Here is a 12,190-nt window from a genome sequence, read left to right on the forward strand (position 1 = left end):
GTTTTTGTTTTCTCTTTAATATTTAATACACTGATTTCAGCAGAAATCATTCAAGATCATCCTCTTGCCAAGTATTCTGCAGTCCCTGAGACGTAAGCATGGTTTCCATGCTGTTTTGTTGACAATAATTACTCGTAACAAGACATAATTAAGCCCAAGGGCTCGTTTATGATTCCCCAAGTGACATCAAGCAAACATGACTTACTACCGATATGCATTAACCTACATAAAACCATAAAATGGAAATGTTTGAGACCTGCATTCATTTTTCAAGTTTACCTTCCTTTGACTTTAAAACTGAGTGTGAATACTTTGTGTGCTACTTTGTATCTTACTCATTCCCTTCTCCCTCTTGTCTTACCATGTCTGATAAGAAAGAGGAATAAGCATCCTGACGAGCTGGTTTTTAATCTCTGGATGAGCAGTTAAACTTCTTCACCCCATGTAGGTAAATGTAAGGGATAATACATGTATAAACTGCTCCTATATAGCTGGTCATCTCATCTACTACAGTGGACTGGTAAATAGTGCTGGTTATGCTGAGCAAGAGGTGAATTAGCCAGCAGATCAGGAAAACAGTGGCCACTGCTACCACACTCTTGGCAGCCCTCACCTGATTCCCTGAAGATGAAATAGATCTGTCTTGTGTCTTTCGGACGGCTTGTTCATGGTTGGGGATGTTACAACTTTGCTTGAGAATTCTGGAGGAGTTGTGTTTGTAGCGCTTGTCATTGCATTGCCTCCTGCAGCTCTTCTGTGGTCTTCAGCAACCGGAGGGTTACCTCCTCTAGTTCCCGCTCTGGTGGTGTTCTTGATACGCTTTTGATTTTGCAGTAGCGTAACTGCGATCTGGATGCTTGCAACCACAATCCCAACAATTGGAACCACATTTGCCAGTGTAAGGTACAGCGTCTCGTAGATTTGCCTGGCTTCTTGAGAGGGAAAATATTCTACGCAGTCTACAAGGCTCTCATTCCACATGGCTGCAGAGACAAAGAAAAACTGTGGAAGGCTGAACACAACAGCTGCAATCCAGCTCCCTACCAGCAGTGCTGCAACAAGGCGTACATTGTCCATCTGCGCAGGAGCCCCTCCACGCTTTAGAGAGCCCACAAGCTTCTGATGCCAGAAAACAGTGATGAACAGGGTGGTGAAGATGCTGCTGGTCTCAGAGAGGTTTGAGCAAAAATTGAAAGCACCACAATACATCTTGCCCATGGGCCAACGTTTTACAAAGTCCAGGGTGTCCGGCAAGTCCACTAAGTAGTTTGTGATTAGATTGGATAAAGCCAAGTTGACAAACAGGATGTCGTTAGTTCGGAGCTGAGATCTGGATTTTGGCAGAGAGCGAAAACCAAGCCAGTGGTTGCCAATAATCCCAGACAGACACATGAAGCCTCTTATTATGGACTTCGTCCACTCTTTTGCGTTCATCTCAAGGTGTAGGACTCTTCCCAGCTGAAAGACTGGCAGCAAAACCATAGAGGACAGTTTGCGCAGGACAGCCTGGAGTGCTCTTTTGATCTGTCGTTTTAAATTTATATGGAGTCATGACATCATGACTTCATGTGATCTGCATGATCATACAAAAATCTCCTCCCACTATGTAGAATGAGTTCCCCTGTTTATTTAGGATTGTAATACTAGAAGATCTTTTGCTGTACCTTAACTATAGCTTTATGATGTATTTCAGTTTTTATTTCTATAGTTTCAGAGCCAGCTAGGCACACTAAGTGCACTGTCTGTCCTGACCCATAGGCAGGATATCTTTGAGAAACGTGAGCCTCCTTTGGAACTACTGACTCGCACTGCCAATGAGGTCTAACCAGTTGTTAGCTGAGGGACAATGTGTCTTTGAGTCCAGCAGACCACACGCAAGCCCAAGTCTGGAGCTGGTACTCTGGGGAAGGGTTCACAAGAACACCATGCTACCTCCCACTGGGGATCATTTCACTTCCACTACCTGTGCTGTCACTGAGGTTGGTTTTTCTAAAGCCAATTCCTCTTAGCCATAATTGTTTGGCTCCCTTGGTGGCCTGTTTTGTGCCTCCGCATGCCTACATCTCCCCCTGGCTTTTGCCCTAGGAAAAACCAACATGAAGTGTCTTAGATGATTGGGCACTATGAGCTTGGAGGGATGGAGCACAGCTCTTCCAAACAATATTCCATCGATTGTTGTTTTGATGATGGTGGTAACATAGCTGTCGAAAAACTCCCATAGGTGTTCAACTGGGTTGACTGCGAAAGGTGTAGCATATGATTCACATCACTGTCATACTTGTCAAACCATTTGGTGACCTGTGGATTGGGGACATTGTCATCCTGGATAAGACCACTCTTCAATCAGGAAAGCAATCAGGAGATCAGTCAGAATAGCTTTGTATTGATTTGTAATGACTCTAAGAGGACAAGTGGACCCAAACCATGGCAGCAGAATGACCTGCTTTGACATTTTCAATTCCTGCATTCTTAACAGAGGAAGGATTGTTCTGTTGTTCTTTACATTTTGTTCTATTGCATGAGCATCATGATCACTGAATGTACACTTATGATTGAATCATTTCCAACCCTGCTTGGACAACTGATGTCTTAACCATAGATCTAAATGCAGATGTCACTGATTCTCCACCCATTTATCCAGGCTTTTCCTTGAATTTGTCACCTATCTAGCTTTGGTTTAAAGTTGCTGGTTTATTTATTGATCTTTTCAAAGTCAATTTGAAAATGCTGTTTTTAAATATTATTATGTTGGTGCGATTACAAAGACCAACATTAGATTTTATTGTATGACATTTTCAAAATTCCTGGCCAGACAGGAGGTGTGTAAGTTAAAATGGAACAGGTGCTTCATCCCCTTTAACCTCCATCTCATCAAGACCTGGGTATAATGTCCTCCAAAAGCATCTAGCGGTCTCTACACCATCACTTCATTTTGCTTTACTTGCATTTATTTGTCCTGCAGAACTGACATTGTTGACATTTTCTTAAAAGGCTTCAAAAGTCAGCCTCAAAAAAGCCAAAAAAGAGACCACCCTTCATTTAATATTCAATCAAAACTGCAGGATTTTTCAAAAGAGATTTTTGAGGGTGTTAGATATAGATAATCCACTTGCATAAGGAAGGAGAAAGTCAAAGGAAAATAAGTACAGAGGTTTTCACAACTGGGTTTCAAAAATGATTAAAAAGGAACAGAGAGAGTAGAACTGCTAACCACAACACCTGTTAGACCACCAACACTGTCACAATCAGATAAAGAGCACTTAAAGCTTTCATCTTTGAGAGAGAGGAGAAAATCAAGCTCCACTCCTGATTCAGATCTGAAAACATCCACAGTCCATCCTTCCGCTGTGAGAAGACAATTCAACACTATGGGTCTGAAAGGATGTGTAGCTGTCAAGAAGCTCTTACTGAGAAAAGGAACTAGACAAAGAAGCAAACAACAAAGCTGCTGGTGCTCTCAGAACAATGGACTGGCCACTTCACAGTCCAGACCTCGTCATCACGGAATGTGTTTGGGATTACTTGAATTGTAACAGAAAATGCAACCAACTTCTAAGACTGAACTTTTGCTTGAGAAACTGAAATCTCAAAATGAATGGAAGCTGTAATAAAGACAAAGGGTGTACACACCAAATACTGGACAATTTGATATTGCATTCAGTGTTTTCTGACACTGAAAAATGAACTTGTATTTAATAGCGGGTTTGACTGGAAGTGAAATAAATAAATGGGTAGTTTCTGACTTTAGTGCAGTATTGTATATAAATTGTTTTCACTAATTCTAAATACATTATTAATTCCATACTAAGGCATATTTGGAACAGAAAATAAAAACCAAATAAAGTTTAGCCTCATTTTAACTTTCACTTATTAATTGTTGTTTACAAAATAGTCTAATTTGATTGGTTTATTGCTGCATGGATTTATAATGATTTTAATATTGATTGTTCCCTGCAGGTCAAGAAATTGGCTGCCCCAGCTGCCCCTGTGACGCAAGCATGATTTCCTGCTGCTTGGTTGACAGTCATTACTTGTAATAACATATAATTAAGTAGGTGGCTCAATTTATGATGCCTCAAATGACTTTAGGATATAATTATTATTAGTGGCACATCTGGCCCCGAAAGCCAGAGCAGACTGCAAATATTAAAACTACCTCAAATTCAGTCTGTTTGGGGGGGAAAGTAAAAGTAATCATCCTAAACAAATGAATAATTGTATGTAACAAATCATGTGCATTACATTTTGTAATGGCATATAGAAGCTTTAATTTTATAATAATAATTTTACTGATAAAATCCAATTAGGAAACAACAAATTACAGTACAGTAATGCTTTATTTGTGCTGTAATCAAAATAAAGTGAGATGCTATTTAAAAATACTTGCATCTTTAAATCTTGAGAGGTCTAAATTTAGACAGTACAGTTAATGAAGTACACAGTATAAGCTACCTAAAATACATATTGTATGCATATAGAGAGTATACAGTGGTGTGCAAAAGTTTGTGCACCCCTGTTCGAATTTAGCTCATCCTCTACAGAGAACTCACCTCTGCACATTTGAATGCACAATTAAAAAAATAAATACATAAAATAATAAAATGCATAAGATGTGGCTTGTGCAAAAGTTAGGGCATATTTAATATTTTATGTTTTATTTTTTTTTTTCAAATACGTTACAATGGAAATTAAGCAATCATATTTGCACAACAGTGCCATGTTTAAGTTTGTTCTCTATAGAGGACAGTTTATTTTCAGGATTGTGCGTATATAGAAAATATTCTTCATCACTTTCCACTGTTGTTTTTTTCTTTTTTTTTCTACCTACAGTGTGCCACCTTGTCTAGTCACATTACAGCTTACTGATTTCCCCTCCTGTCCCATCTTGTCCTGGTTAGGGAGAGCAGTACTCATCCTGACAAGCTGATCTTCAGCCTCTGCAGGAACAATTCAGCTTCTTCACCCCATACAGGTAAATGTAAGGGATGATACATGTGTAAACTGCTCCTATGTAACTGGCGAATTCCACCACCAGACTGGACTCCTTAACAGTGCTGATTATGCTGAGAACGAGGTGAGTGAACCAGCAGATCAGGAAAATAGTGGCCACTGCTACCACGCTCTTGGCAGCCCTCAGCAGACTTCCTGAAGATGAGCTGGATCTGGCATGGGAAGTTTGGACACCTGGTACATGGCTGGGGGCCACAGCGTTGGACCTGAGAACTGCTTCTGGTGGTCTTTGTGGGCATCCTGCAGAATCTGTTGGCACGTTTTTGCTTTTCTTGGCTAAAGTGTTACCTCCTTTGTTGACCTTGGTTCGCTTCTCAATCTGCAGCAGAGTAATTGTAATCTGGATGCTGGTGAAAAAAATCCCGAGAATGGGAGCAATGTTTGCACATATAAGGTACAGGAGCTCGTAGGTTTGCTTGGCTTCATGAGAATGAAAGTCTTCCATGCACTTCAATGCAGTCTTGTTCCCGTTCTTCTCAGAGGCAAAGAAGAAATGGGGACTGCTGAACACGACAGCTACAATCCAGCTCACAGCCAGCAATGCTGCAACAAGGCGTATGTTGTCCATTTGCGCAGGAGCCCCTCCACGCTTTAGAGAGCCCACAAGCTTCTGATGCCAGAACACAGTGATGAACAGGGTGGTGAAGATGCTGCTGGTCTCTGAGAGGTCTGAGCAAAAATTGAAAGCACCACAATACCTCTTGCCCAACAAAAAGTTGTTTGTAAAGTCCAGGGTGTCCGGCAAGTCCACCATGTAATTTGTGATTAGATTGGATAAAGCTAAGTTGACAAATAGGACGTCACTGGTTCGGAGCTGAGATCTGGATTTCGGCAGAGAGCGAAAACCCAGCCAGTTGTTGCCAATAATCCCAGACAGACACATAAAGCCTCTTATTGTAGATTTCATCCACTCTTGTGCATCCATTTCAACTTCTCCTGTCTTTCAGAAGGCAAGTTTGGGTGTCTATGGCACAGAATGTTGAGTCTAAAATTTATAATGACAGACAATGACATCATCACACACTAATTTCATCAGTGTGGCCATGGATACAGCCATTCAAATCTCCTCCCACTTTGTTGAAATGTAGATTCTGCAGATTTGTTTCCACTGTCTCACTCAGAACAAATTACACTGGGAGTACAAGCAGTCCACTTTATGTTTCATATTAATGTTTTTCCTACAATTAGTTAGTCTGTATAGCCTGAATGGTCTAGCATAGGTAAAATGCCACAATGGCAATTGGAGTACCACCACAATAAATCACTATTTAGGAGTGGGTGACATAGCAAAAATATTATCATACAATAGTTAAAGACATTTTCACAATAAAGACATGCATCACAATATTCTGACACACAGGCACAATGAACTAGTACTGCCGCATTTACAAACAGCCTGGGTATGATGGTTTTATTTAACTTTTCATATACAACGCTGCCCTAAATCTAATGAATTCAGATTAATAATCCTCTCTTTTTATTTAAAACATGCAGTTAGTTAGTTTTCTTCAAGTCCTGATTATGTTCACAGCATGCTCAGAAAAGAACATTGTTTATCACAATAACAAAATGTGTCATGATAGTGCTAAAATATCATCACATTGCCCACCTCTATCATTACTTATTATCATTTCTAAATCATTTTCTTACAAACATCTGCTACAGCTGTAACAAGTGGTCAAAAAGTGAAAGTCCACTATGAAGAACTTTCTAGTGAGTTAGACTAGTGAGATTTTCCAGTTATGCAAAGAATGAAGTGCAGACAGAGCTGAAGATGAGATTAAATCAGACACACCAAATGTTGAGATATCTATGGATAAATGTATGTGGACGTTTGACCATCACACCCATATGAGGTTGTTGGACATTCCATTCCAAAAACATAGGCATTAATATGGGATGGCTCCCAGTTTCAGCTGTAACAGCCTCACAATCACCATTCCAGGTAAATTAAAAGGTGTTCAGTGAGGTCGTCCCCAAATTGTGGCCCCAAAGTTAGTAGCATATTTGTCTAAATTGTCTTGCATACTGTAGCGTTAACATTACCCTTCACTGGAACCAAGGGGCCCTAAAAAACAGCACCAGACGATTATCCCCCTCCACTGAACATTACTGTTGGCATATATACGTATATATACATTTTAGCTTTCTTGTTTCATTCTTGTATATATTTTATTTTATATATTATGTTTTATATATCGTCGCTGTCCAATGAAAACCATGTATCTCCATTTTTGTTGATTTTTAGTTTTCTACATCATTTCACGCTGTGTAAAATTTTCATGATGCATGGACCAATAGAAATGCTTTAAAATCACTTGGAACATCTCTTTACATTGACCTACATTGAAAGGTAAGAGTGTTTTTGCCTTCTCCTGTAACGTTAATATTTTGGAGATACTTGTTTTTCATTGGACAGCAACTATATGTTATATATGTTCTTTTATATATTCTTTAGTTTGTGTAAAGTTCAGACCATCTGTTCTTATGTAAATGATATTTTCTCATAATGATTAAATACCGATGATTTTATACACACACACATATATATATATATATATATATATATATATATATATATATATATATATATATAAGAAAACGTTTTGCCCTCTCCTGTAAACTTACTATTTTGGAGATACTTCTTTGAACAGCAACAATGTATAACAAGTAATGTACAACAGTAAAAAATGTGTGGGTGTGTCTTCACGGTTGCGTCCCGCTCCATGGCAACGAACCTGGAATCATGGGAATTATAGTTCAGCGCTGTGTAGCTTTGGAAGCGGAGCGAGTTTCGGAAAAAAAGCGCCTATGGACTGTAAACAAACGTGAACTAGCTGACTTAAATGTGCTGTATGATTATGGGGTTACAGTACGAGTATATTAGAGATGGAAATTAAACCAGTGCTGCTGAAGTACTGTAGGTTTGACCGTTTACTCCTTCGTTTGGATGAGTTACTAACTGACAAGCTAGCGTTAGCTAACTAGCTAGCTAAAACAGCTAACGGTCCTTATCGCTGATTAGCGGCGCTAAAAGTGAGGTAAAAACAGCTTTATGGCTGTTCCTTTTGAAACGTAAAGTTACTAAGTTCCGTCTGTTATTCAGCTAGTAGTAGTAGTTTCAACACACGCCCTCATTTGTAGGTTCGCGAGTGGATGAAGCTGTTTTTTGTGTCCACAAGTGGCAATGCGTTACATCTTTAGGTTAAGCTTAATGTTTTCCTAAGCAGCTGGTAGCGTTATTACAGCGCCGCTAAACTGCACGTCCTCTTTAATTTCAGATGTTTCTAAGAAACGACTTGCTGTTTAGCAGACTAGCTCTGATGATTTGATCAGCATGACCTCAGTCAGAACATGGATGGCACTGATTTGAAAGCCAAAGAAAGCAGAGAGGCTGGACGGCCTGTCAGATTCTGCAGATATGGAGGTAAAGTTCGAGGTCCTTCTCTCGTCCAGCATCAAACGGAAAAAGCCATGGCCGAGATTCTGCTGGCTCGGAAAGGTGAGACTTTCGGTTTTCACTGTACTTAATGTTGATCTGAGTGTGCTTCGTGCTATGGAGTGATTTCTATCATCTGACATCTTTCTAACGTTTTTTACAGCACAAGTGCAGCCTTTTCTTGCTTTTTTGTTTTTCAGGAGAAGGAAGGTGTCTTTCTTTTGGATGACAGTCGGATCAGTGAAATCAATCTGGTATCAGGGCAGACCAAAAAGAAGACCCCAAAACTTCAGCCTTTGTTGCCAAGAGTACTGACCATGTCTGGGTCACAGAATGGTGAGCCCTGAGCCCAAATGTTTCACGGCATTTGTGATGCATTGAAGTGTCTAACTTGCTCTTTGCTTATCTTAGGTCTGTGGCTGGCTGGAATATTGGTCTCTGGAGAGCTTTTTCTGTGGAACCGAGACAAAGACTCCCTAAAGATGGTCACAGCCATATCTGCAGTATATGAGCTGGCCTCTGCTGGTAAAGGTCAGTGTAGTTACTGTGAGCTCTTCTTCTTCATTTGTATTTAGAAATATCTCATTGACCCAGCTGTTTCATGCTTACATAGCAACTTCACTGCGCCCCTCTCTGCTGGTGTCGGGAGATGGACAGAGGGTTCTCCTGGTCACTGTTACTGGCCAGGTTTTCATCTGGGAATGCTTGGTGCCTCAAGATCTGAACAGCTTGCGAGACAGCAACGTCAAGGGCCGCTGGAGTCAGATAGCATCCTCAGAAAATGCACGGCTGCCCTCATCTAAAGACAAGGAGGCATCTGTTCACTCTGTATTTGTCCAGAGCCAGGTGAGAGCAACTGAGGGTCTGTTTCATTGGTTAAACAGACTGTCGGGCTGCTTTTTCAAGCATTTTCTTGTTCTCTGCTCTTATTCAGGCTGTGGGTGATGTTTGCCTGAGCGCCTTTGTCTTCACCAGTGGAGAGCAGCTGATTGTCACTTTCCTGAAGATTCAGTGGGAACAGACCTGGGAGAGGAAACTCAGGTTTGATTCCAAAGACGTGAGAGCAGGCAGTGATTTGTCGCTTTTGAATTAATTTAATGAAGATCTGTCTTTTTTACAGTTTGGAAGGATACAGTGTACAGTGGGTCACCAAGACCTATCCACTCAACCACCTTGTGCCTGCATGTCGACCTGTGAAGTCAAGAGGATCGCTGGTACCAGCCTTCTCACCTGATGGACAACTGTTAGCAATAATCCTTAACCAAAAAGATCCGAGGGTAAATTAAACCAGTCTTTACAGTGCAAAGAAATCTGTCTTATCAGCAGAAATAACTGTAGGGTTATTTAACTTATTTCTGGACATTTTTAGCTTGTTTCAATACAGAATGCAGATAATTTTGCTTTTTCCAGAAAATGTTTAAAACAAGCTAAGAAATATCTGCCCATGGAATAAAATACTTTTAGTAGATTAAAAAAAAACAAACTAAAAACAGCTAAAAAAAAATTTAGCAATAAGTTATACATTCTATAATATTCTCAACAGTCTCAAAATGTGAAATATTAGATATTTGGCTAGATTTAAGGTTATTTTATTTGCCGAGATATATGTTTTAAAATGTACAGTTGTAACAGGCTTCTACATTATCTTCAACATATTTTGCCCTCATGTCTTACAGGCTACTCAGGTGTTGTACATAAGCGTCCAGAACTTTGTGACCATATCCAGCTCACTAGGCGGATGTGGCAGTAAGAAGCTCAACATCCCATCAAAATATGTGAGGTAAATAACAAGCCAGTGTGGTTATTCTGCATATGCCAATCGCGTTTTAAACCATAGCCACTTTTAATGACCTGCCGTTGCCTGCAGGTCATATTGGGTGGGCTGTGTAAGCTGGAGTCCAGGAGGGCTCTATCTTGCCTGTGTGTTGAAGAGAGGCTCTCTCCTCTTGCTGGCACGCTTGGGTGGTCTGGTCTCTCTTTCCACCACAGGGTGTGACATTGAGTTTGGCCCGGCACACTTCCTGCCTCTTCACCCGCTGGTCACTTACAGGTGAGTGGAGTTGATAAGATGGTCTTTAATATAGTGTGACATCAGTAAGATATAACAGATATTTTTGGTAAAATCATGTTTACTGAGACAAAAGTGAGGACTTGGCTGTTGTTAATGCTTTACTGCAACTGTGTTCTGTATTAAAGATGCTGATTGGACACTGTGAAGTTGCATCATTGACCCTGTTTGCACACAGTCTTTTCATGTGACTTGCATCTGGATTGTAACCTGATAAAATTTTAACCACATGCATTCACACTTGATGATCAAATGCATCTCCAGTTACTCAGATTAAAATCTGATTGTTATTTGGGGCATAATATGCAAATCAGCTTATATACAACAGCTACTCGCGATTGATGTTACTAGTTTTTCTTGTTCTCTAAATAAATCAGTGGCCTGAAATCACAGTTTTTAATGGTGTTATTAATTTTCTTACACCAGCTTTACACTGATATTTACAAGAAGATGACTGTTTAATTAGCCTTCAGTATTAGCCATCATGGTCATGGGCCACGTGCGTTAAAACGTATTCTATTGCAGCGAGACAATGGATAACAATGAGGTGAAGTAAAGCGAAACCGAACTTATGCTTTAAGTATCTCGGACCTAGAAAAGCTGCTGAAGTAAACTCGGAGGAAAAACTCTTTTGAGTCAAGTCAAATGGCACTCAGCTGGGTGTTTTTCCCATGTGCAGAACAGGAAGGAGAGGCAGCGTCATAGCACAGGGATTAGTTTTGGTTGTTGAATGTGGCTTGGAGATATGGATGCACTCACATTTGTATAATATCTGACTCAAATGTGTCTCGGATCATTTCCTGAAGTGGTTTGAGTGATGGATTTTAAATCATTTTTAAATCTTGGGGACTTTGATCTCTATCCAGACATAATCCTGATGCTCAAGACACATGAAACAAGCAGGTGTGCATGAGGTCATTGTTTTAGTGTCATATGATGGATAACCCTTATTGGGAAAAGTACGTTGTTAGTGTGCTGTTTTTCTGCTTCTCTGTTAATCCAAATCCATTAAACTCATTTTCTTTTCATTGTTGGTTTTACTGGTTTTCTTTTTCTGATCCCTGTCCTCTTTCATCATGCTTCCCTTTCTTCTTTTCCTACATCTTCTAGTCATCTGCTCTCTCTTTTTCCTCTTCCAACATGGTCATTTTGTGCTCTGTTACATGTAAGTACTAGAGCAGTAAACGTTTGTCACTAATGATCCCAAAACATGTTTACGGCTTTTGGCACCACTGGTTTGAGACTGCATGCTGATGCAGTTCTCCAGTTTTTTCAGCATGGTTCATTAAAATAATGAAAGATATTTACACCCTGTAATGCATGCATGTCCATATGCATGAGAATCTATTGTGTTTCTTGCTTATGTTTAATGTGACTTACTGACCTCTTTACAGACCTCCAGTGCCTTTGCAGCCACCAGATGATACCATCTCCAGCTCCAGTGTGTCTCTCCGTGACCCAATGAGACAGCGGTACTCTGTGACTTGGCACCCGCGGCTGCCTTGCCTCATTGTGTCAGATGGCTACATGGTGACCATGCTGAAAATGCCCAGTCAGCCCTCGTCTGCTTCGCTGATGAGCAGTCTCCTTCTGGACACAGCCCAGGGGATGGAGAGAGTGTGCAAGGTCCTGGGGTCAGAGCAGGTGAGTTGGGTAGATGCTATAGAAATATG

The 12,190-nt window shown here is 40.4% G+C and overlaps 3 protein-coding genes across 3 annotated transcripts in view; 1 reads left to right on the plus strand and 2 right to left on the minus strand.

Annotated features, from left to right (window-relative positions):
- Positions 1-406: 406 nt before the first annotated feature.
- LOC118825082 (alpha-1A adrenergic receptor-like) lies at positions 407-1,434 on the minus strand. The gene is made up of 2 exons (XM_036595619.1): positions 685-1,434; positions 407-649 (listed from the first exon to the last, which is right to left on the minus strand). Exons 1-2 carry the CDS (start codon positions 1,432-1,434, stop codon positions 407-409), a joined length of 993 nt encoding a protein of 330 aa, XP_036451512.1.
- Positions 1,435-4,930: 3,496 nt separating this feature from the next.
- LOC118825083 (alpha-1B adrenergic receptor-like) lies at positions 4,931-5,935 on the minus strand. The gene has a single exon (XM_036595620.1). It carries the CDS (start codon positions 5,933-5,935, stop codon positions 4,931-4,933), a length of 1,005 nt encoding a protein of 334 aa, XP_036451513.1.
- Positions 5,936-7,769: 1,834 nt separating this feature from the next.
- cplane1 (ciliogenesis and planar polarity effector 1) overlaps positions 7,770-12,190 on the plus strand; it is a 29,601-nt gene continuing 25,180 nt past the window's right edge. The window contains exons 1-9 of the mRNA XM_036595094.1: positions 7,770-8,512; positions 8,650-8,785; positions 8,861-8,980; positions 9,063-9,295; positions 9,384-9,490; positions 9,570-9,726; positions 10,126-10,229; positions 10,317-10,499; positions 11,912-12,161. Coding sequence (XP_036450987.1) covers positions 8,432-8,512; positions 8,650-8,785; positions 8,861-8,980; positions 9,063-9,295; positions 9,384-9,490; positions 9,570-9,726; positions 10,126-10,229; positions 10,317-10,499; positions 11,912-12,161 — 1,371 coding nt within the window. The 5' untranslated portion in view covers positions 7,770-8,431. The remainder of the gene's footprint in view (positions 8,513-8,649; positions 8,786-8,860; positions 8,981-9,062; positions 9,296-9,383; positions 9,491-9,569; positions 9,727-10,125; positions 10,230-10,316; positions 10,500-11,911; positions 12,162-12,190) is intronic.

The sequence above is a fragment of the Colossoma macropomum genome, unplaced genomic scaffold (genome assembly GCF_904425465.1).
Source record: "Colossoma macropomum unplaced genomic scaffold, Colossoma_macropomum, whole genome shotgun sequence".
Classification (NCBI taxonomy): Eukaryota; Metazoa; Chordata; class Actinopteri; order Characiformes; family Serrasalmidae; genus Colossoma; species Colossoma macropomum.